Below are 26,042 nucleotides of genomic sequence, written 5' to 3' on the forward strand. Positions count from 1 at the left end.
AAAAGTAATTATATATGAATATAGATTTTTCAAGTGCAAGTAGTGTGGCACTGTCTTGATCAGTTTTGGTACCACCAATTGCTCTTCCTCCTGTTCCTCAAGAGTTCATCTGTCTGAATAGAGCACTATATGGTGTCAGGGTTAATACGGTGTTGAATTCAGCTCTTAAATGTTTGCCTGGGATGAAGAGTGGACATACCTTATGTGTTAGAATGTTTTATTCTGCATTCTTATTTTAAAGCAGTTTCCATTTTACATGCAGCCATACAAATGAACCATTCCCACTTCTTTTGTTTGAAATGGAGAGCTGCACTTCCACACTTCCTTGGCTGTCCATGAGTAATAGATTGAGAAGTACAGTCGATATTTATTGTGTAATGCAGATAGGCAAGTAAATATTTTTCATGTCTGGCACAGTTAATATTCTGTGCTGAGTTTTTTGTAAACTTGTTATTCATCTTTTTGATGAGTCTTTGGTTAGGCTAATCATAATCATAAAGTAGTTTTGGAAGATATTATCGGAGTTTCAGAAAGATTCAAAAAGTATGAAGACATGTTCTGCAACTCCCTATTTTTGAAGTGTAGATCTCTCCATTTGTTTCTTTAGAAATCAGCAATTACTTGCCCTGTGAATCCACTTTGGAAAGTAACCATCAGCAGAAAGCTCCTCTGCCTGCAAAGCCTGACAAATACTGTTGCCTGTGATAGTGGTTGAATACTAGCCTTTCTCTACACAAGGGCAGTGGTGCCAGTGGTCTTGCACTGATCTAATACAAAGCTTTCCATCTCTGCTGGAACACTCTCATTGAAAGTGGCAGTTGTGAGACTACCAGAAATGGTGTTCATATAACAAGTATCCTTGGTGATGTATCCCAAGTCCTAGAAAGCAGGAATTAAGGATAAAGCAAGGTTCATTCTTTAAACTCCAATGACTAATTTTTGCATTTATGAAGGTTGCAAGGTCAAATTTTTTCCAAGTCAGTCACCTTTTTCCTTATTCTTTATATGGTGTGAAAAACTTTCAGAAAAACAGTGGAAAATTTTAGTCCTAAATACAAAAGGACACAAGACAAAAGGGTAAATCCAACAAAAAGCAAAATGCTAAAAACAAAGGGAAACATTTTTCATTCTTCCACTACTGCTGAGATGGCTAAAAAGCCCATGTGGTAAATTAAATGTGCATTAATATCTCGTCTGAACCCTATGATCTAAACCAATCTGCAAGACAAGAAATGCAGAAATCTTCCATCAAGTTGCTCATGTCTGATGGATTTGTTAAGCAGCCATGGTCCAAGACGTTCATATATACCTGTCAGGACAACCTGCTTTGCAGTCTTTTGTCCAAGCTGCTACAGCGGAAGCAGGAGATACACATTTATTTTCCTAGTAATACTGAAGTCAGGAGGGTCTCCTTCACAAAGAACAATACCATTAATTTTGTATATAATTTTTCTAAGTTATACTGTTTGTGTAAACCAATAAAACGGTATATTTTCTGAAGAGCAATACGGTTTTCTTCAATGGTCTTTGAATATATGTGGGACATCTGAATTTGCAACTTTGAAGATGCTCTTAATTGAAGAATAAATTTTAAGGGAGTCTTGGTACTTGAACGTCTGAGATTCAGACAGCCCAGATGAACCCTTCATAATTCCTAGAGAGTTTTTGATGAAAAACTTCCTTAAAAACTTAATCTGAACAATGGAAAACTCTGTTGGGTTCATGTTTGCTTTTCTTCCCCTTAACCTGGAAATGCCAAATTCCAAACTGCAGCACTATGTTTCCCTTCTTACCACACCTGCTGATGAATGTGTGAGGAAATGGGCAGTGCTGAATGCCCGCTACCTTCCCACCAATTCTGGCTTCTATGCTTCTTTGGAACTGCTTACTAATCTTTATTTACCAACAACCCTTGCTTATCTGTGCTGTATAATCTGACAGGACTGTGGTATGTCCAACATGGAGGGCAAGCACTCTTGCTTTGAGGTCCTGCTTTGCTAGCTTTCTCCTTCTCTATACTGTAATCTTCCTCCTACTCTTGCATCACTTCATCTTTCTTTCCTTTGTGTGAAGATAATTTCCCTGCAGTTGCACCTTGGGAGGGAGAAACACGTTTTGGTTGGCATAAAACTTGGTTGATGAAAAGGCTGTGGTTCCAAACAAGTCGTCTTCACCTAGTCTCCCGTCATTTTCCAGGACAATCTACGTAAAAAGGATGATCGGATTGAAGAATTGGAAGAGGCACTCAGAGAAAGTGTTCAGATAACTGCAGAGCGGGAAATGGTGCTAGCACAAGAGGAGTCAGCCAGGATCAATGCTGAGAAACAGGTCTGCAATCTTATAAAGTCACTGGTAGTCCTCTTAGGAAAGTAACCAGACAGTAAAGTACTATTTTCCCTGCTTTACTGTGATCGCAGCTGGGTTTGCTTGATGATGCTGTATCTCTGTTCCAACATTAGGTAACAGAACTCATAAAGTCTGCAAAGCCTTCATGATAAGTTGTACTTCATAGGTAAGATTTTCTTGAAATTAAAAAGAAATATAAAAGATATCCTGAGCTTTAAAATACTATTTTAAGTAGTAACTCTTCTGATCTGTCTTGCCTGTCAAAGCTATCTTCCTATGAGTAAGCACACTTAGGTTTACCGTGTTGTTCATGGCATGTATTTAAAGATGATTTTTATTAGCATAGTTGTGTTATGGACCACAGTCTCATTGCACTTGCAAAACAACTGGATAAAGAGACAAATCCCTTGGCTTAAGCCAAGCATACACACAGAAACAAGTGTAAACTTTTATGTGTGAATTGATTCTGTGCCACTGATGAGATACTCTGAAGGATCATATATGTGCCTGATTGTAACTCATTAAGTAATCACCAAGAAAACATACCATAAGTAGTGAATAAAATTCCACGAGATTTTGATAAAGCTTTTGAAGCAGAAGCTGAACCTGGCATTCTTGCTTTTTGTGAGCCTCTTCAGTGTTTTTCACTGTTCCTTACTTGACTGTAATTAGCGAACAGGAGCATTTGGTCAGTTGCATTGCAATGGAGTGATTTCCTTCTCTTTGTTATTTAAATTAAAAAAGTTCTGACTGAGTGCACTTTAAAACATTTTAAGAGGTTTTTTGCAACATGTATTCTTATATCACATACTTTAATGAAAAAGAAGATATAAATATCTTAGTAATAATCCAAGTTTTCAGGAAGAAAGCAACTCTTTCTCTTTAGGCTAGAGTCAAGCTCAGCTGTTTGCTGATAGACGTATTGAGGATAATTCTGGTTGCTGTACCCTAAGGTCCTAGACAATGTTATGGAATTCACTTTCAAGAATGCCTTCTTGTAGCCTTTAAAAAAATTGCATGAAATAGAAATGTTAGCTAGGTAGTGAATACCACATCAAAGATTAGATCTCCTTAAAAGGAAAATATATATCTCACAAAGGAGCAGGTTCTGTGCTGAGATGCAAAAGTAAACAAAATAGTATGTGATTTGATGCCTAGGATGTCATAATGTTTTAATTTCTTTGTTACAAGACAAAGCGACCATTTTTATATTCTTTGGGCACCTAGAAGCCCATAGAACTCATGCTTTTGTGATGTCTGTGCTCAAAATACAGAATGAGATGCATAAGGCTAAGTGAATTTTTTGAGGGAAGGTTTTGAAGAAGGTAGAGTGTGTTAATTTTGTAGGGGTTAGAAGTATCTGAAGCTAGGGAAGTAAGCATAAACATGAACAGTTACAAATTTTATGCATGCATAATGTAGGCTTGTATTAGAGGATGACCACAGGTCATCTTAGTATTGAAAGTGAAAGGTGGGTGGAGTACAGTTTGCAAAGGAGGAGTAGCTTACATTTGATTCATTAGCGAAGAGGCATGCTAGTAGCATTAACTTGATCAAAGCTACAGACAAGGAGATTACTGCACAAATGGGCACAGCCTGCGCAAGAAAGACTTTTGCCATAGATCCAGACACAGAAGAAATCCTACCAAAGAACTTCAGTTATATAGATGCAGTCAGAAAAGTCTTACAGATAGTCCATAAAAGAAATTCTGCAAGTTTTTAAAAATAATCTTTTAAAGGAGGTTTGAGTCAAAGATACTATCAAGATTAACAAAAATATGGAAGTTCTGTCCTAGGTGAAAAGAAGTTCAGTCACAGGATGGAAAGGAGGACTCTTTTTCAGCATGTTGAGCATGAGCTCCTCATAGATGTCTCTCCACTGTGAGCTGTTAGCAGCAGATTTATTATGGAGAGGAGAAGAGATAAGTCTGGATTAGTAAAATAGGGAACTGTTGTCATAGAAGTGAAGTTTTATTCATACATAAGGCATCCTAAAACAAGAATATGGAAAGAGAGTAGTGCTTTGGGAATATGCACAAATTTCAGGTTTGGCCGTAAGGAGGCTTTTCAAAAGAATTCACCAGCACAGCCTGATGAGAGGCATACAATGAGATCAGACGGTCAAGCTTGGTGAAAAAGGGAAATAGTTGGTGAACAGAGAGTTGGAATTCGGTGTACAATCTGAAAGATGAGGCAAGGCAGGGAAATGTGCAGTCTGAGGGTCAATAAGCCATACAGATCAGTGAGAGAGATTGAGAGGAGAGGAAGATTGCTGAGACAAGTAAGATTTGTGGGAAAAGATTAGTGGAATATGGTGGGCAACAGCACCATGAAAAAGAAATTAATTTGGATGTAGTATTGTGTACAGAAGTGAGGAGGAGAAAAAAGGATGGATTAGAAAGCAGCAGGATCCAAAGAGGGAAAAGTCAACGTCTATACTGTCACTGATTGACAGCAGTGTCTTACTCCAACAGAAGAACTAAACTGCTGGCTCTGACCAATTACAGTTTTTAAAATATGACCAACAAGACAGCACGGAGGAAAAGCATCTAGAGTGTCTTGTTCCAGTCAGCGCTGGGAGAGCTGCTGTGCCCCATTTTGTCCAATAGGATTTTGTTTTGGTATCAATTAAATACACTCAAGGAATAGAGTGATGGCAGGTAGCTGCTTTTCCAAGGTGAGGAGAAGACTTTCCTTCAAATGTTTTTCAGTTCATATTCCTTCAGTTGCTTTAAAAGAATCCCTCTTTGTTTTATTATGTTTTGTGGAGGTTCTTTGTAGAATTGTGAAAGACACCCTTAGATAGCTTTAGAGTTTTAAAATGCAAGGCTCTGTTTTCTATACAATATTAATGGCAAATCCTGTGATTCTTACAAACAATAATAGGTTAGGGTCATTCTTAGATCAAGTATGAGTGATATGTGTGATTTTTAAAATGTTAATGTGGTCCAAGCTGATTGCAATTTGCTTTTAATTGCATGCTTTTTCTTTCCTCTCTTCTGTTTATCTTGTTTTCTACCATTCTGCCACTTCACTGCCTGTCTGAAGCTGTTCAATGAATCAGTGCATGAGGTCAACCATTTTGGCTTTAAATGGTTCAAGGTATGAGGACATCTCATTTGTGTGTACCTCTGCCCCAATATTTAATGTTTTTGTAGCCCTGTGTTGTGTAATCCTACCCTCCATCATCTCATGAAGTATGGTTTCCTGCTATTTTACAGGCTTCAGATTTGAATTACAGTGTCCATGAAGCTACTTAGGATTTCATGGTTCTCAGGTACCCATTTCCCACTAAAGTCTTGCTCTCTTTAATCCAGTGTTTGAAAGTATCCTGACAGTGTCTATTAACTGTGGCAGTGGGTTAACTGTGTTAATACACAATATATACATGGCAAGATGTCTCCAGCTGACTAAAGCTTTCTGTTTATTTCAGGATCTTAGACCAGTTCTTTCTTTCATCTATGACAAAAATAAAACCAGGCATTTCCTGCTGGGAGCAGTGCATCCATTGAATAGGGCATAGTTTTATTAACCTTATTGTTCTGTATAACAGAAATCCTGCCATACAGAAAGCAGATGAGGGAGTCTTAGTAGATATAAAGACTTGAAAGTTCTTCAAGTTCTTTCTTTCTAACATATTCACCTGGTTTTGTTGGTGCACTTGCTGAATCCTGTATGTAAATATTATTGTAAATTCCTAACAGCTGTGGGGTTATGTACTACTGTGGCTGATCCCACTAGTTCAGCCCTCTAGGTGGAAGGTCAGAAGGTGTATGGAGACTTCTTCTTAAGTACTTGCCGTAAGGCTGAAGGTAGGATTTCTCGGTTAAACACTTCTGTCAAAGTTCTTTCTATTAGAGATGGCAAAAACAAATGTGGATCCAGGCACTTTTTCTGAATTAACCAAATCTGAGTTTACTTTAGTAAAGCTATCGTTACGTTCCTCAAGAAAAAAAAGAATTAAATACAAGGTTTTCTCTGCTCAGAAATACAGTGGTCGTTTTACTTGCCTAGGAAAAACTGCTGGAGGTCGTCTTTGACAAAAGGCCCTGTCTTGCTCACAAACGTTCTTTCACTGTCCTGGTGCATCTTACCATCCTTTCTCCTGCAGTGGGAAGCAGGAGGTTATCTTCTATATCAACTTAGTCATAATCAGCACCATTCCCAGGACAATGCTGGAAAAGTTTTTCGATCTTCATGAAAGAATTGTCGAATAAAGTGAAACAGAAGTTCAGTTTCTGTGATTCGGTGTCAATCGATAATTAGCATCAGGTCCTTGGCTCAAGGAGCACAATATTAGAATTGCATTTTAAGCCTTCATTATTGGATGACATAGTTCACAAATGTGTACTGACCTAAGATACTTACACCCTCCCTCTCTTAGCTCACTGTCATCCCCATACTTCAGTGCACATCCCTTCCATTTTCCCAGCCTGGGTCTTTGTGGGGCCATGCTGTGAAATGGAGCAGTGACCTAATTCATAATAAGAGTTACCGTATTTTTTGAAGGAATTTTTTCATGTGAACCAATTCACTGATCTGGTTCACGGATCCCCATACAGAACTTGAGGCATATCTGAGGAAGCATTGAACTGTGGGGGCAGGACTGAGAAGCGGAGGCAAGAATTGCTTAGTATTATTACTAAAAATATTTTTACCAGAAAGTGTTATTGTGGCCTTTACAATAGGCTACTATTTCTACGAGTGAGACTGTGTGCTGCCTGACTGCAATATATGTTTCTCTATCTTATTTTATTTCCTTCAAATTTGAAAAGCAGTAGGTTTTAGAAACGTAAATAGTATTTCTGCTGATAGTAGTGCAGCTCTGTTCTCTCATTAATATCAACTCCTGCTTAAATGCACTCTCTATATAGTATTAGCTAACATCTAACTCCTTGGCGTAAAATGTTATGGCAAATAAACGCATGAAATACTGGCCATTACCTGTTCATTCTTTCCTTCCTTAATTAGTTACTTAAACTGAAATTTCTGACATAGCAGTCTGGTCTTGACACCTTCCATCAACTGTTTTTTGAAGTTATGGTTCTCAGTGGGAAATTTTAAATGAGGTTAAGTATATAGACCTATAAATAGCTATATCTGTGTTCATACACTGTATCTTTTTATCGTACACAGGGCAGGTTTCTCTGCTTTGCTTTTTGAGAAAAAGTAAAAGACTGAATATTGTAATAGTAATGTATTGTTTAAATATATTTTCTTACGCTAATTCCTTTCTCCCACTGTCTCTGGAATTTATTTCAGCAGGATTTAATATTCTTTCAGGTACATATTACATGGAAAATATGTTGATAACAAGACTCCTTAAATTCTTTATCATATATGCCTACTTCAAAATTCATATCTGTTTATTAAAGAAAAATAAATATGAAATAGGTTAATAACTCAACTAGAACCTCCTTCACAGTTCTCTCATTTTTCGCCATCTCCTGTTCACCAGGATTTCCCTATTGTAAGTACAAGGTCTGCAGAGATTTGAATGTAGAGTACAGCCTCCAAGAGCCTTTTCTCTCTTACCTGTAAGTTACTGTACAGAAATTTTAGCCAGGTTTTGAATGATACCTCTCATTTGCGCTTCCATCAGACCACCATTCTGGTCCTGTTTTGACTTTCTAGCATATATTACTTAGACTACATTTTCCTGTAAGAATGGAAACTACATTTACAACAGAATTACTATATATTGGACCCTATCCTATCAAGTTCCTTCTGAAAATGCAATATAAATTAAAACACATACCCTTTTTGCTGACTGGTCTGTTACAGAAATAGATCTAAAATATTTTCTAAAATATGTTGAGTGTTGGAATTATTTCACAGCACAAATTCCGACACATCAAGTTACTTCCTACAGGTCCCTGTAAATGGAAAATATAAAGCGGAATTTCTCATGAACCACTTACCTATAGCTGTTTTCAGAGCACTGTAGAAATGTTGGAATTCTGACTGCTGTGTTACAGATGCTGGACAGTTTGCTTTTAATGAATGTTTTTGTCTCTTCTTCTGTATCTCCTAATGAGAAGTTAGATAAACAAAGTGATTGGAGATCAAAGCAGTAATCCAAGGTACGGTTTGGGGCTGAAGGTGCTGGAACCTCAGTGCTTCCCACTGATTTTTCTAAACAGTTTACATTCTCTTTGGCTGAGCTTCTCTTGAATATTTTCTGCAAAGCTCCTTTCTATAAAAGTCTGCCAAACTCATTTTGGGGTTTGAGTGTATGTATATATGTACATGTACGAAGTCAATTGTGTATTCATAGTAAATAAAAAATCTGTGCTGAAAACTTTAATTTCTTTTACTGATACGAATTTTTAAGAGCTTTTTAAGTCAGTTGTCAGTACAGTACTGAAGTACAGTATTGCCATTGTTTCTCAAGAGATGTATTTTTTTCATTCTTTTGTCTGATTCTTTTCCTTTGGTTAGAGAAAGCATTTTGGCTAGGAAAACTTGATTGTGCACTGTGTTCTTGTCAGTGAATATGTTTGTAGTCATTTTTAGAAGCACTGCTTCCTAAAGTTACTACTTCTCCCCAGGTATTTAAATGGATTACATAGCCTCTTCCTTTAAAAATACACAGATTTGTACTGAGTTACACTCCTTACCTGGGAAGAATGATGTGGTATATAATTCCTTCTGTATTCAATAATGTACCTTTTAAGAGGTGTAACAGAGTGGAATTTTTATTCTTTTCTGTCTTAGATGTGTTCAGCTGTGCCAAGTTAGGGGCTTGGGAATTTTTTTTTTTTTTTTTTTTTTTTTGCTTCCAGTAGAGAAGAATGAATAGGGAAAAAAATTATGAGTAGAAAATCATGCCCAAAGACTTTGAGACAGAGATCTTTTTCTAACATTATAGGGGGAAAAAACTTCTAAACCTTTTAGAATCATAGAATCGTTTAGGTTGGAAAAGACGTTTAAGATCATCAAGTCCAACCGTTAACCTAGCACTGCCAAGTCCACGACTAAACCACATCCCTAAGCACCACATCTACAAGTCTTTTAAATACCTCCAGGGATGGTGACTTTGTTTGTGTTTAATTTGTTGCACTCATTTAAGGTTGCAAAGTGGTCAGAATTTGATGACTTTTAGGAGAATTGGGGACACTGAAAGGATAATTAACCTCTGTTCCAAATATACATTGAGCATTTCTCCATATAAGTCACCTTTTCATTTAATGAAATGAGAAATACTGATGGAAACTGTTATATAGAAATTTGGTGCAAATGCTTATTTTAAGATCATTTTGTCTGGATTTTTATCCCTTTTTATTGTTTAATGGATAAATACTGATTTCACATTATGCCTTTTATTATAGTCAAGTATTCCAGACAAAGCTCTGTCTTGGCATCTCTCTACCTGTTATATTATTTTGTCAAGTACCTACCTCTAGACAGTATTTTATTTGTTGTGGCTTAAGAGAAAATCAAAGTCTTGCAGATTTGGTTACATTAATGCTTACTTGGAATTGGAAGGACCCAAGCAAATACTTGTGTTAATATTTGTTTAAAGCTAATCCTGTGCTTTTTTCATTTGGAATTTCTTTTCCATTTTCCAGTTGGGTTCTTTAACTGTGATGTTTGACGCAAGTGTGATACAGCAATATGTAGATTAGAGAATCAGGAAAGTTCATTAGACTTGTACATTAGTTTCATAAATTTAAAAATGTATACTCTTTTTCTGACATAATCGATTTTTCCCCCCAAATCCATGAAGTGCAAGAAAAAAATTGTATTCCTTTCCAGACCATTCGAAAAACACAGAAGAGTGACAAACTTGTGGTTCATTAAATTGAGGATGCCTCTTAATGAAACATCTCCTACTGAACAAAAGCTTCCAGACTTTGCTGTACTCCTGTTTACCATCAGATTCCTTCAAACCCTTCACTGAATTTCAGCCTGAGTTCAGCTGGCTCAGTACAGTGGGATTACTTTTTAGTTATTGTGGTTAGGTTCTGCTGTTCGCTTTCTGTTAACTACAATGCTAAAGATTTGCTTCCACAAGTTAGTAGAGGTGGAAACCTTCCTGAGCTTGCCAGTGAGACTGTAATTCTTCAGTTAGCCACATGTTCAACCTTCATGTGGCAATGCATGTGCTTTCACATAATAACTGTGCTTTCATGTATTTATGTTCATGATCCTTAATGTCTTTTGGGAAAAGAGTGTTAAAGTTGTATGTGGAATTAGCATACCATTTTTTCACTGCTTCTAGTGAGTTAATACATCATCCCAGAATTTTTCTCTTTGGAAAATCAATCTATGCTATATAAATTGACAACCTATGCTATGCTGTGTAGCACAGCATTAAATATTTACTGTGAATACTATTCAGTTAGGTCTAAACTGTCTGCCATGGTGACATATCCTAGCTAACCTGAAACTGTCTGAAGTGCAGCAAAATGGAAATCAGCATGGTCTACAGAAGGCTTGTAAAAAACCTGCTGAAATCCTTGGGCAATTAGTCTGAGCTGAAAGGCTTCCTTTGGCCCAATTGCTACTGCTACCTTAGCAGCAGTCACAGAGTAGATGTACCCTAAGAAAGGTCAAGTTGTTTTGAAGATGTCCATGTTTAGAGTTGTGGCTGGAGTATCATGATTTAACCGTAGTTCTAGAGAATTTTGTTTGGATGTAACAAATTGTGCTAAATGAGTGTGTGCAAAAATGTGCAGAATGCGCCAAATGTGCTATATTCTAGTCTCTCTGCCTCTGTAGAGATTTTTAAAAGGTGACCAAAATCCAGATTTTTGCAAGATTGTTATCCCTAGTGATTGCTGCTGTATTCCCAGGGGACTAGAGAGATTCACTGCTAGCCACAGAAGATAAACACAGGACGGTTTCCTAAGACTATAGATCCATTTAAAGTAAAACAGGACAGCTTCCTTTGGTATGGTTGCAAAGGTTAAAAAGCATAATGAGAATACTTCATTGGATAATGGCTCCACCTGAGGGAAATGCAAAAATAAAATTGTAACTTGCTATAGTCTTCAGATACCAGAGACTACAGCAGGTTGCTGTCCTCAATAGAAATCAGAATTCAGTTTTTCACTTATTTTTTCCAGGCCTTCCTCAAATGTTTTTTATGTGTTAAGCAGAGACAATGATAGCTTCCTTCTCAGCAACTCTTGTCCCAGCAGTAGGCCGTTGCTTATTTGTATGGCTTATGGCCCTCATTTAGGAGATACAACTGTCAAAGCTACCTCCAAACATCCTAACAGGACACAGCTGTGACTTATTCAGTCCTGAAGTCTGGTGGCTCAGGAGTTTTCCCTTTCCCAAACATCTGTGAATTTTGATTCTTCCTCCTTCATACAAGAGCTCAGTGCTCTCAGAGTGTGAGCAAAAAGCACTCTTGATTGATACTCAAGTAACGTACTCCTTGACAAAGACTCCTAGATTTCTATTTCTGTGGGTTCTGCAGGAGTAACATGGTAATGTCAGATATCTGATCAGCCTAATATTAGTGCTTTTCATTGCCTAGAGCCATCAGTGGAGACAGTAAGGAGCAATACAGAGCATTAACTCCTCTTCATTATCAGATGCTTTTTTTATAATGAAAGTTTTTGTTGAGACACCAACTCATGGAAACAAGAGACATCAGCTGTCTAAGTATCTCACTTTCACAGTGATAAGAAAATTTGCATTCAACTACAGTATCCTGCAGCTTTTCAGACCATAGTCTTTTGTTCCCTCTCTGTATTGTTCTCCTCTCCCTCTTCCCAATTAATCATGTAAGAATGGGACAGTGGCACCAGTTCTATCAAGCCACCAAAACATTGTATTTTATCAGGGATGCTGAATGTACAAAATCCTAACAACCTGAAAAACAAAGGCACAAAGACTTAAGAAAGTTGCACACTAGTGTGGAGAAACACGAAGTTCATCCCTAAAATTACTGCTGTATATTACAGATGATTAGAAGATCCTGCCTTTTCTCTGGAGAACTGATAATCCGCCAGCCATTTTCACAGCTTTGTCACTAACTCCCCTCTTTATTGTGAACTAAACAGAACTCCTCTTCTCTGTGTGCAGTTTGCCACAGTCCTCTAATACTATACACAGTTGACCTTGGTAAAGGAGGTGCTGTAAATCTTGCATCCTCTTTGAGATGGAGGTAAATGTGTATAGAGACATCTTAATTGTTGCACAATATTCTGCTGTGTTTATTTCCGAGTGTCTTTAGATAGGATCTTCAACTAAGGAGTTCCAGCTTGTGAAGAAAAAAAGAGTTTTTCACTCATCTGCATAGGATCTTATGGCAATGTTCATTAACAGTGACCGCAGAACAAGTGAAGCAGTTATATAGGGTGATATGTATAGTGTAGGGAAGAACATGCTCTTTAGGTGAACAGATGTTCACCTTAGTGTATCTTTATAGTGCCTACAATTACAGAATAAAAATGAAGGTAAAGGATCTTAACCCCTTATGTATCTGCTTCAAAAGGATTGATGGTGGTCACATTGTCATAGTGGAGAAGCCAGTAGCCGTGATGCATTCCTCAGTCCACCTACAGGCATGTGCATACTCATGCACTGGTGGTGAATAAGAGGGGCTTGAATTGGAGCCAGAGGTCCAGCCTGTGTGGTGGGGCAGAGCCATTCTGGTTTATACCCTTCTGCTGTCAGCGTGGCAGAGCTTTCAGCTGTTCTCCTAGTTGAGGCCTGTCCTTACCTTACAAACCAGAATTTACTTTTTAACTTTATTGATGGCAGGGGGGGATTTTTCTTGTTACTGCTTACTTATTTCTCTCATTTTCCTCTGATATTTTTAGCTCTCAAAAAGCTATGCCTAACAGCTTTCCCAATATCTGTAAGAATTTGAAAGTTGTTCCCTTAATTCAGAATAGCCAGTAATTTAGTTAAGTGTCTTGAATATAGTCTTTAGGAGTACCTAAAGCCATCCTACTGCTTTAACGAAAATGGGGCTATGATGAAACCATAATTCATTTCCCTCTTATTTTGTGTAAAGGTTTATTAGCTCGTGATTTAAGCAAACCATCTGGTCCTGCTGGCAATCCAAGTTATGTCAGACTCAATGCTTTCTCCCTGTAATATGTTACTTGAGGCAGTTAAATTACATACTTAAGTCCCAAGTCTGGCCTGTGCTTTTTCCATGTCCTAACATCTGTTCTGGGAAATTTTTCTGGGATCCAAACAAGTTTGCATGGAGCCAGAACTCTTGTCTTTCTTTCTTTTCATGTCTATTTCTTTTCCTTCTCTCTGTCTTGCAGTCTAATCAGTTCAACTAAGTAAAAGGTAATGCAGAAATTAGCAGTCCCTTTATCATTTCATTAATGTACACAGTGAAATGAAAAATAGTTTAAAAACTCAAGAGCTGTAGAAAAGTAGGAGACTGTCCTCTGAGAGAGTGAGTGACACTTAGAGAAATGTTAATTATTTTTTTTAGTCCTTGTAGTGTTCTTACTACTGACTTGTAATTGCAAGACTTTTTTTTTTTTTTTTGCTGGCCTAATTAATTTTGGGCAAAAGTACAGACTTCTAGTACACTTTGTCTTGTAATGCTGATTTCTTGTTTGTACAAGAAGGGTCTATGTTTAGAAAGCCAATAATTTTAAATACACAAGTTAGCCTGCTGAGGTGGTTTTGAAAATAAGATCTCTAGTGATTGATTTATACAATGATGATGGAAAATGACTTGTTTGTGTTGGTATTTGTATCTGTATTCTCTAAAATTTCATCATTTGGTATTCTGCCTGGAACTTTTGGGACACAATAATGAATATAAACAGCTATCCCATAGCCCACTGTGTCTGTATGTGTATTGAAAGAAATATAATTTCTTTCCTTCAATCAGAAACATAAAAATGTGTCTGTCTTCAGGCATGTAATTAAACATTAAGCTGTAAGTTTCCTATGTTCTGCTGCACCTGAAGTACTGTATCTCCACTTTAGCAGTAGGGTTCTTAGTGTAGTAGTCAAGTCCCTTTGTCATGCTCTTTGAGACTTTTAATTATGGACTGATGTGCAGTCTTTTGTGCTTGATCAAAAGAAAAAAAAGAATGTGGAGGGAAAAATAACAAGACCAACAGATACCTTGGACCATCTGGATGGTTAAAACTTTAGCTGAATCAGTGAAAAACCTCATGAAGTTCAACAAGACCAAGTGTAAGGCCCTGCACTTGGTTCAAGGCAATACCCAATATCAGTACAGACTGGGGTTTGAATCGATTGAGAGCAGTCTTGTGGAGAATGACTTGGGGATACTTGGGGATGAAAAATCAGACATAAGCTGCCAATGTGTGCTTGCAGCCCAGAAAGCTAACCGTGTCCCGGGCTGCATAAAAAGCATGGCCAGCAGGTCGAGGGAGGTGATTCTCCCCCTCTACTCTGCTCTGGTGAGACCCCACCTGGAGTACTGCATCCAGCTCCGGGGCCCCCAACATAAGAAGGACACGGACCTGTTGCAGCGAGTCCAGAGGAGGACCACAAAGATGATCAGAGGGCTGGAGCACTTCTCCTGTGAGGAAAGGCTGAGAATTTGAGTTGGTCAGCCTGAAGAGACTTTATTGCAACCTTTCAATACATAAAGGGACTTACAAGAAAGACAGACTTTTTACCAAGGCCTGTAGTGACAAGACATGGGGCAAAGGTTTTAAACTGAAAGAGGGGTAAGTTTAGACTGGACATAAGGAAGAAATTCTTTATGATGAGTATGGTGAGACACTGGAACAGGTTGCCCTAAGAAGTTCTGGATGCCCCATCCCTGGAAGTGTTCAAGGTCAGGTTGGATGGGGCTTTGAGCAACCTGATCTAGTGAAAGATGTCCCTCCCCTTGGCAGGAGAGTTGGGCTAGGTGATACTGAAAGGTCCTTTCCGACACAAAACATTCTATGAAAAAACAAATAACAGAGAGAAATACAGTCTCTTCTGCAAAGATTGTTAATCTACACATTATTTATATAGTGTACCACTGATTTGCTATCCTTAATAAATACTATTTAAGCCAGTCATATACATTTGAACTATGGATGCATTCATATCCTGTCACTTGAGACTGGAAAATTTTCCTTTGCAGTGTCTGTGGAGGGTGTTCTTTAGCCTTTTCCTCATTCTTTATATGCACATATCGTATAAATGTGGATTTCACGGGTCACCATTTCAGAATAGATCCTCTGCCCCTGTAAGTGTTTTTTCAAGTGCATAGCATCTTGCTCTTTTTTTTTTTGCCATATCGATGACTCCATTGCCTCTTTATATTTGCACAGTACCACTGTAGTGAATTACATCATGTTACCAGCATTCATCATGCATTTGTTGCTTGGATGATGACCCAGAATTGCTGTGCTTCTCTGAGAAGGTGTAAGCAGAAAATTAAGCTCCAGAACTATCTTCCAGAGAGGGCTATGGAGGCCTTTTTTAATTTTCTGTCCAATAGAAAAGTTCTCTTCAGGTGATCCTTAATCACTGAGGAAGAAGTTCACAATGGGAAGAAAAGGTAGCTGCCACTACATTGTAATTTAAACACACTGAAGCGTTTGGGGATCCTGAGGCTGCTTTAGTTAGCCTGTCTGTCTGGATTGACCTTAGGTATTAAGAGTCTTTGGGCTCTCATTTTAAGAGGCAACCAATACCAACCACATCTGCTGATGTAGCCTTCTTCCTGGCCTGAAATGTCTACTGTGTTTCAGAAATTTTCAGTAATGCATTAGTTCTCCTCACATAAGAGGTGGGAATTTGAGCTTGCCTATCCTGATCATCAGTGATCTTTCCAGGAGCTAGTACGGAGGTTCATTAAGATGCCCAGCCTCATTAATATTTTGCATATCCAGTCCCTTTCTCAATTTTACTGTCTTTTTACTGACTTTGCGGGGAAGTTGACCAAGCTCTTTGGAAGTTTCTGGCTTCACGTTACCCAATGGCCACAAAAGCTTGCTGGAAACACCACATACTTGGAGATAATGTGGCAACCGTATGTCTATGCAACAGCTGTTTTCTGATTTACAGTTGAGTTACAGGTGCCTGAAATTAGAGTTTGCGGGAGCAGGGAGGTTAAGATGGTAGATAGGCTCCTGAAAAGGGCTTCATTCTTTTGGTATTACATCATTTCTTCTATTTCTTTACAGGCTGCCACTGACATGGTAGATAAACTTCTCCTGTTATATTGCCTTTTCTTTCCACCATGCTTTCTAAGGAGATGTACTACTATGTAAAAAATTTGTCCTGTGTTGACATTTCCCTTTGCTGCTGCTGTGAATCCCATACTGATCTAATTGACATAGTTTGTCCTCTTTCACATAGTTTGTTCAGTTTCTCAGGAACTCTCTCCTCTAATGGAAACTTGACTCAGCTTCCTGTTCTTCCTTAAAGATAAGCTGTCACCTGGTCAGGTCACTTAAGGCCTAAAAACAGTGAAAAAAATAGTCTCCATTTAAGTTCTCTGCAGATCCATCCTGCTCAGAATACACGAAGACCTTTCAGGCCTGTATACAGAGAACTGGGTCATGGGTAAGTCATAGATAGTCAAAGATATACTCTGCTTTATATACTATCGTCTGAGCAGAGAGAAAAGAGGAGCGAGAGTACACTCTTTACACCTTCTGAAATGGAAACTTTCTAGTTATAACTGACAGGGCACAAGCTTACCTGCAGTTAAATTGAAAATGTCAACAGCATGTCTCTGAAAATGTCTCAGCGTGCCGAGAACTCTGATTCTTGGCAAATATTTTTTCTTTATTATATAATTAGCTGCTCTTGGGGGGGAAAAAATCAAGGGTGGATTTGAAGTTTTTTGTATAGGCTAAATTAGATGTGCTTTGCAAGCAGTTTGCTTCCAGTGAATATTCCTGTATTGCTTCTCACAGGACTGCTTACTGGGATGTATACAGACGGGTCTGCACTAAGATTCATAAGCAGCAAAATAAAATGTTATGTTTTGTAGAATTTTAATTGAAATGGTCCCATGGAGTATCTGTAACTTGATGAATCTGAACAGTGAAATCTTTATTGTGAATACAGTCATCACAACTTTAGTGAGTTTTGTCTTTAGTAAATCACATGACAAATGGTACTTGCTGGAGAGGATGGAAGGTAATGACAGTTCCGTAAACTATGTTGTTGGCACAGTTTAAAAGCCACTTGCGTTCCAGCCATTCCTAGTATGTTATTAGATCAATCTTCTATTAACCTGCAATAGTACAGAATATAACCTTAAAATTAGAAGAATTAGCAAACAGAGCAATGAGAAAAAGGTTAAGTACCTGCAATAACCACTACTACAAATTACTCTTGCAGAGTTAGATCTTGCCACCTGGCACTAGGAGCCTTGGCCTAGATATCGGCCTCTAGCCTTGTTGTGTCTTCTTAACAGCACAGAGTTGTTATGCTACAGATCTGCATCAAGCAAACCAGTCCTTCAGTGTTAGCGTCACAAATCTTGATGATGGGAATGGAATGGAGGATGTCAGAAATCTTTCAAACCTGATTATGGAAAAGGTGTTTCTTCAAAGATTGTTTTATCTTGGCAGCTGACAGATTGACACAAGCCATTTTGATTGTTGCAGTTGGCTGGGGCCTTGTTTATTTGAGGTTGTTTTCTGTTATAAGCAGAAGGTTTTGTAGTTGGCATGCCTCTTTTCTCCTCAGTTTAAGGGAAAGCGTTTATTATGTCAGTAATTCTGGTCCACCCAAAGGAAATAGAAGCTGATATACTAGAAGCTGATATACTAGCACACCTTCACTTCCTCAGCATGTTGCTATTCTTCTCTTTCAAGGCATCAGTTTCCATCCTAGTAGTATTTTTGCTATTCATCGTTTCTGCAGTTTTTCTTTCCACTCTCTACTGATATATTTCTCTATTTCATTTTATGGAGTTTTCACTTTGTTTTAAAAATTGACAGACTTTCTGATCTTGTTTGCACACTAAACACTAGTAAGACAGGAAAAGTTTGGTCATTACATGCATGCTAGCCAGTTTGGACTATGTGTCACCGAAATTCTCCTTCAGTCTGTTGATTACTAGATGAATTCTTGGCTGTACATTTTGAATAGTTTTTGATAATTGCATATATTTTAAATTTTTCTTAATTTGCTGGGCATAAGAAGGTTTGTTGTCAGCTGCATTTGAGTGGTAGTAGATAGGCTTTCTGCAGTAAACACTGCACGATGTCTATGCTTGATTTTTATAAATGTGCTAATTCTGAATTGCAACGTTTCTTGCTCTATCACTGATTGAGGATGAAAACCAATCTCGTTATCCGTGTTTGTCCTGAGTCATTAGCTCTGCCTTTAGGAGTACAGGATTTGTTAAAGCAAGGGGTGGTATGTTCCATACCTTCCATCCTCCAGCACCTATATAGTGAGTGATGTGACCAACTGTCATTGTAAAAACATGTAAGTAGAAATTGAGCTTAATATAGTTTCAGTAATTCACTTCCAGGATGGAGCACAAGTTGGTTGTTATGCAGGGATATAAATGCAATGCAGTGCTGTATTGTCATGCTAAATTTATAAAAATGTTTGATTATGTGCAACAGTAGCATCTGAGTTTCTCCTGTTTGAAGCACATTATAAAATTGTTTATGAACAGTTGGTTGTGAAAGAAAGAGAAAATCTATATGGAAGAAGTCAGTGAAAGTAATGTGTGCCGTCGAGCATTATTGTAAAATTATTAAAAGAACATCCAGAGGTTTTTGTATGTTACATGTAGCTATACTTGAGCATTTATTGTGGTTTTGCATGTTAATTAGTGATAAATTTTAGCTGAGACAGAACCTGCTCCAAGTACAAAATAAAATATGACTATGTTCATCTGTGTAATATCTATGCTAGAATTTAGTCTTGTTAATTCTGAACCTTTCCCATTTGCCGAAGATATGAGCATTGCTCTGCTGTAGTCTGCTATCAGCAACTTTTTTAATGTCTTTTATGTTGCTAAATCACAAAACATGCCTGTAAGCATTGTTAAACAGATACTTTGAGGAGAATTGCCTTATAGCTTGTTCTTCACGGGAACCCAGTCCTCTCCCTGTTTCGGAAACTTTATCTTTGTTCTTAAAGTGCATATGTAGTTTCTCTGTAGGCATCATTTACAGAGACAGTTTTTTTATCCTTTTGGTATTTTATTGATGTATTCCATTTAATACCTAGCATTTTTGTGGGATGATTTTAATATATACAGGCCATCCTTTTATCCTCGTGGTACATTATCTAAAATAGAAATACTGAAGAGTTGAAGATTTGTAATTTGGTATTGTAATGGTAACATTCCAGTGACCAGACTATGTTAATTCCCAGACTGTAATGTTGCTTCAGTCAAGTGTAGATGTACTGTCCACAGCACTAGATGATGCTTCCAGTCTACAGAAGTGTTACACAGTGTACACGCACTGGTAACCTTTGTGTTCCAACTTAGTTGTGACATTTAGTAAGTTCCAGTTGATCACATTACACTGTTTTTCTCTCCTCTTGTCCTCCCCAAAAATGTTTCAGGTAGAAGAGTTGATGATGGCCATGGAGAAGGTTAAGCAAGAGCTGGAGTCAATGAAAGCAAAATTGTCCTCTACACAACAGTCTTTGGCTGAGAAGGAAACTCATTTGACCAACCTACGAGCTGAGAGAAGGAAACATTTGGAGGAAGTCTTGGAAATGAAGTAAGTGTTCCTTTTCATTGTCTGTAGGCATATTTTACTGATATCTCTGAATTCTCCTCTGATCCCCGGTGTTCTAAAGCCAGCCATTGAATGAATATGTCTCTGTACATAGCAGCTATCTCTGTAATCAGTCAAGCCTTCAGAAGTGACTTCTGACCAGGGATTACCTACATGACTTTCACACTTTTGTTAGAGCTGAAAAACATTTCTTCCTTCTGATTGTTTGCAGTAGACTACTGTTATTTGCACAATAGCATCTTCAAAGATCCTAAACAATTATTGGGACCCAATTATTTTGTGTGTCTTATGAATGTGCCATCTGGCTTTGAGTAGCATATAATCTACTTTAAGGTAAGATGCAAGTCAGTGTAACAAATGACAAAAAAAAAAAAACAGGGAAGAGCTAAACATAATGTCAGGTGGTTGTAATGCTAAAATCAGACTGCAGATGTCTGGTCTGCTAAAGTATTTCTCAAACTCATGTGGATGATTCATAAGCACTGGAACAGAGTTTGAAGTTCTCTATCAGTCAGGCTTCTCTCATCATCTTTACATAAGGAGGTTTGAATAAAACCAAGCTTTGAGGAGGTGGGGAGAAGTGAGGAATTAGACTTCTAAGGCTTAAATACTTCCTAATTTCTGACTGTGCATTATAGATAAATAGTTATCCTTAGTTTAGGGAGACATGAATCCATTTAGTGCAATGATGGATAGTGCTGCCAGCAGTTCATTAGAAACACTTTCAGTTGTTTAGCCAGCCCTGAAGAGAAGGAACATTTTTATTGGCAGGACCAGCAGTGGTTCCTCCACTGTGGTTTTGTGAGCCATTATTTATTTATTTAACTTTTCTACGCTAGTCTCTTTCCTTTTTTTTTTTTTTTTAATGAAAGGATAGAAAAACAGCTGTTACAAAATGGAAAGAGAGGTGGCTTAGATCTTGAAATTCTAACTTAGGAGGGCTGTATAAAGTGGATCAAGCCTCCCCAGCTTCATATTCAGCTACAACACTCTGATCTAGACCTGGCATAAGGACACTGGAAGAGAGCAGTACTTAAAAGCCACACTTTTTATTTTTAATAAAAAATTTTATTGAGCTATAAATTTGACTGCCTTGAGAGTTGGTGTATTGGGGGATGGGAAGAATAGCTCTTAAGGTGATGTGGGAATCCAAAGCAACTGGAGATATATCCCATATCCAATCACTTGGCAGTACTTTCTTCTGCCAAACTGCTCTGCCAAACCTTCTCATTAAAATGTACACGTAGTGTACAGTATATCCTGAAATGTATTTGGAATTGTGTAGGTCTACAGCCTTTAATATAACTACTCACTTCTTCTAAATGATGACCTCTCTTAGCTAAGTAAGTTATTGTTGGAAAGTTGTTGTACTGAAATGTAGTATCAGGAACTGCATAAACTGGTAGATCCATTGTACCTCAGAAGGAAGAAGAACACTGGAGAGAATGGTAATGCTGTCAGCACATGGAGAGAAACATGGAAAAAACATCACGTTTGTATAGTTAACTAGCTGAGCATGTTTTAGTCATAGCTGGTCTGTCTTAAAGTTCTATAAAGCTGCCAAAAGCATCCAAACTTCAAAAACTCACCCTCACCGTGAGGGTCTGTTGCAAACAAGTCTCTACTGAGGACTCACAGTCAATTAAATATCTCATATTTATATACAGAAACTCCAGTATATTCTTCATTGCCCTACTTTCCCAGCCTGTGCCTTTTATGAAAAGCACTCTTGTCATCTGTTTTCTAGTTTCTCAAAGAGTTTCTAGTGTTGTTAAAACGTTTCCTACTATTTTGACTCAAAAATAACTGTAATTGAATGAGTGCTCAATTTTGTGAAGCAGCTAGCTGGTTTTGGTATTCTTAATGGAAAACAATAGCTGTTGTACAGATGCTGTTCGAAGACACAGTAAAGCAATATTGTTTCCCAAGTTTTAGGGCATGCTTCACTAGGAAAAGTTTGAGGTGATCAAAAGCAGCACTGATTAAATTTGAGATTTGATAGAGGTGTAAGTTTAACAGCCTGGCCCCTGCAGTCAGCTAATGGGGTGGGGGAGCATACAAGAAAAATAGCTTATGAAATGCTGCTTTTGGAGATTCTAGATGTGGACTGAAAGAAAGTGTTAAAGCAACAAGAGGACTCCAGAAAGTTGCCTCTGGGTTTTAATAGGAAGTTGTTAGCTATTATGTATGGGAAAATATATATTTAAAATACTGTTTCTTAGAGTAGAACTTGTGTTTACTACTGACTCTGTAACCCTGAGAAGATCGTTTCACACTCCTTAGGGAATACTGTGGTACTAGAATAGCTCAAGTGTGAATTATTCCAAGGAAGAAATTTCACTTCTTAAAGAAATACTATGTATTTTGAAGCCCTCTTCCTTTAAGTCTAATATTTTCATTTTCTTTTTTAAAAAACTTAGTTGTAAATAATTATGAGAGAGGTAGATAATGGTGTCTCTATTTATATCACCAAACCTGATCTACTGTAAAAAATTACTAGTGAACTGCTAGGATTTTTGTTTTGTTATGTTTTCTTTTAGAAGTTCTAATGTTTCCATCATTCACAGCAAATCTTTTAAATTAGGCAGGAATAAAGTGCTGTCTACAGAGAAATCTCTGTTCTTTGTCCCATAAAAACCTGCTTAGGCTGAGCTGAGTTATAAACTGTTGAAAATCACCAGTTTTCCTTTCCTTTTTTTTTCTCCTGGTGTTGTCAGCAAATTTTGGCAGTGTGTGAAAATAACCGAGCACAAACAGTCTAATCTGGGGCCGCGCTCATGCAGTTGCCAAAACTGTAGCAGCGGACACTGCACTTACAGGGAAGGGGAACAGACACTGTGTCTGCATGTAAAGAAGAGACCTTTTTTTTTTTTTTTTTTTTTTTTACAAGGCAGGCCTTTTGTTATGGTCAGAAGGACCAGAAGGTTCTTCCTAGTCATCTGCTTTGGGGTTGAAAAGTCCCAGTTGGAGCATTTCTCAATCTGTTCTTTGAGACCTGGAAAACTGTCCAACAGCCCTTTCCTGAATTATGCCTTCTCCTGCTAATTGCGGTTGCTGCCAGCCCTATAATTCAAGGGATGCAGACTTACATAATGTAGTTGGTGCTTCAGAGTTGAATCCTTCATCCTGCTGGCACACAACAGAAAGATTATTACTTGTCCAAGAATAATTTACTATCCTCTTTCTTCTTTAAAAATAACCAAGCATATTACAGACTAATGAATTGTTAAAATAGAACATAATTTATATTTCAAAATCAAGCTGTCAAAAAATGTCTTTTGATTTCTTATGTGACTTTACATGAGTGGTCTTTTGAATGTTTATCACAGTAGTCTCTAATTACATGAATACATCCCACAGATAGTGTTTCATTTGATACAGAGTGTAGGAAGTGATCAGAGATGAACCAGGCCTGTGTAGCTTAATGAACCTGTTTATTGTATTCCTTCCTTATTTCATCTCGGAGTTGGAAGGCCTGCTGAGAGCTATGTGAGGGCTACTACGAAAAATAAGATGCCAGCCTAGGCGGTGCTATGCAGGAAGACTGTTCGTCCTTATCTCTGCTAAAGTTTTCCTGCATGATGTGCAAGTCACTTAAAAATATTTGGTAGATGGTTGATAAGTCCATGTGTTCATTTTCTGGCTATCAGATAAGAAAAATACGAACACATGCACACAAACACTCACAACTGAAAATTAAGTCAGTGGAAGCTGAGGTTGTTTATCTTCTGAAAAGTTCATCCTCTCAGCAATAAAGCAATATTGTCTGGAGGTATGAGTATGAGGTTGAAATTGAAAGTAGTCCAAAAGAAACTGATTAATTGGCACATAGTTTATTTGCCAGAAAAGTAATTTCAGTTGATCCAAAATGAGGTGTGAAGTAATTTCAAACGCAGCAAACAGTTTAACCAAACAAAAATATTTCAGGTTATGTGCACCCGTGGTGAACAGAACCAGGGAAAAAAAAAAAATATCAATGTCCATCCAATGATAACTTGTCAGCTCATCAGAAATTGTCTTTCTGGAAATTAAATTTTTTTTTTTTTTGGTCGTTAGAGAAATTATGGTTTATGCCTATAGGAGGAGAAGTGATTCCTAGTTGCCGAAGTATGTATATGTTCTACGTGTATAAACAGTTGTCTCTATAGTTTGAAGTCACTTCATATTTGTTGTCAGTGCTACAAAGCATTAATATGTTAACCTTGCATCTGCAAGGTATGGCTTTCTAGGCCCAACGCAAACTCTTCATCATCTTGAACTGGAGTATAAGGTCTATGGGCCACTTGGTGTATCAGGCCATCATGTGATTGCAGCAATGGTACCAAAGCACCTCCTATAATTACTTTGTGTGAAATTAAATAAGCTAAAATCCCACAGGGGGCACTCCATGTCTGTAGGATTTACTGTCTGGGGCAAAGCTGAACATATGCATCTGTGTCAGTCCCTTTTATTCTTCTATAAGCTCAGATATTTTTTTTCTTTAAAATGTCTTTTTCAGGGCACGCAGTGAAAATGAACCCAACAATATCCTGTTACCATTGTTTTGTCCTTTATAACTGTCAAGCATAAAATATATAATTATATGTGTTTATTTTAATTATATATGGTCACCCAGTTAGATTTTGAGATTTAAGTTGCAAAAAGTTCAGTTGCAGTAGTCTGAAATGTGAAAAATTATCCATTTCTAATTACTGAACAATACAGACATTATGTTTAAATACTTGGAAATAAACTGAGCTTGGAACTATTTTTAATCTCTAAGTGAATCACACAGAATCCAATAGGAAGGCTGAAATACAGCGCGTAGATATGTTGTGTGTCTTTTAAGGCTAAAGTTTATTGAAAGGCCAGAATTTTTTTTTTCTTTTTTAACTGCACAGTTCTCCTCACTGTAATGAAACATTAGGCTTTTCCTAAATGTAATTGTAGATCTTGGTTACCTTCAAGTTTGGTGGCTTCTGCTATTATTTTTTTAATTCAGGTGAAAGCTTGAGAGAAAACATAATCTCTTTTGCACATTTTTTCTCTTGGCAATTAAGGAATGAAGCCTGTTATCCTTTCTGTCCTCCTACGTTGTCAATGAGCCTTTGAGCACTCTGAGACACTCAGTGTTGTGGCAGCACTAGAGACAGCCTGCCGCTTCGTTTTCAGTGCAACGGATACTAGATGTCCCGAATCATGGAAATAAGCAGAAAAGCTTAAGCCGTTTATGGGCAGCAGTACAAAACTGGTCGGTCAAATGATTCACCTAGGGTGAGAGAGCTATTAAACTCGAATCTCAAAGTTTCACAGGAAGATAAACTGCCAAGCAAAGAAGTGATCCTTTAGCAAAGCTATGTAAATAAGGTGCCCCATATGAGCACACACAGAATTAGATTGTTGTGGTTTACTCTGTTTCTTTAAGTATTCGGAAGTTATGTTTATCTTTTGTAACTGGCTTGTTTTTACTCTTCACCTGCCTTGAAAACTTTTTCTTGTGTGGCTTTTTCAGATACTAAAATCTTGGCATGGTATGTCACAGTCCTGTTCTGTCTTGTCATAAAACCTCCGTATCTCATTTTATCTTGAATTCTATGGTCCCTGAGAAGAGTCTTGCAGAGAGAAAGTACTATACTATCTTAATGAGCCATGACAGGCCTGGAAGCAAGACCAACTGCTGAAAAGTGCACCAGGTTGTGTTAAAGGGGTTTGTTCCACTTGGTAATTTCTAAGACTATTAATGTTGTAGGGACGAGTTGGGAAAAGGAGGTCCAGTCATTAACTTGCTGAGAATTTAGCTACACTGTACTTTTGTTTCCGTGCCTTTCCATGGGAGATTATTTTTTCTTCTGGATATGTTTTCCGGGGACTGGGTTTAGTGTAAGTGATCCCTTCAGTAGTTCTTGGAACATAGTTTTCTAGATGGTGAAAGGAAATTAGACCTCTTTTAAGTGAAAATGTGAAAAACATAGCATATAGCTTCACTGTTAAGAACACACAGGTTTTGTTATGTTTTTCTTTTCTATTAATAGATTACAGCATTCTTACAGAAATTGCTGTGAAAGATCTCATCAGTAGAGA

At 37.7% G+C, this 26,042-nt stretch overlaps 1 protein-coding gene across 18 annotated transcripts in view; it reads left to right on the forward strand.

Moving 5' to 3' along the window:
- The window catches only part of ERC1 (ELKS/RAB6-interacting/CAST family member 1), a 301,837-nt gene that overhangs the window by 181,546 nt on the left and 94,249 nt on the right, over positions 1-26,042 (forward strand). For 8 of the 18 annotated variants that reach the window (XM_030040612.2, XM_030040614.2, XM_030040615.2 and 5 more), the window contains 3 exons: positions 2,197-2,328; positions 5,395-5,448; positions 19,804-19,964. In XM_030040612.2, coding sequence (XP_029896472.1) covers positions 2,197-2,328; positions 5,395-5,448; positions 19,804-19,964 — 347 coding nt within the window. Of the gene's footprint in view, positions 1-2,196; positions 2,329-5,394; positions 5,449-6,855; positions 6,927-19,803; positions 19,965-26,042 lie in introns of those variants that run through there. The other 10 variants (XM_041129573.1, XM_041129574.1, XM_041129575.1 and 7 more) reach the window with 3 other exon arrangements.

Source organism: Aquila chrysaetos, chromosome 17, assembly GCF_900496995.4.
Source record: "Aquila chrysaetos chrysaetos chromosome 17, bAquChr1.4, whole genome shotgun sequence".
Classification (NCBI taxonomy): domain Eukaryota; kingdom Metazoa; phylum Chordata; class Aves; order Accipitriformes; family Accipitridae; genus Aquila; species Aquila chrysaetos.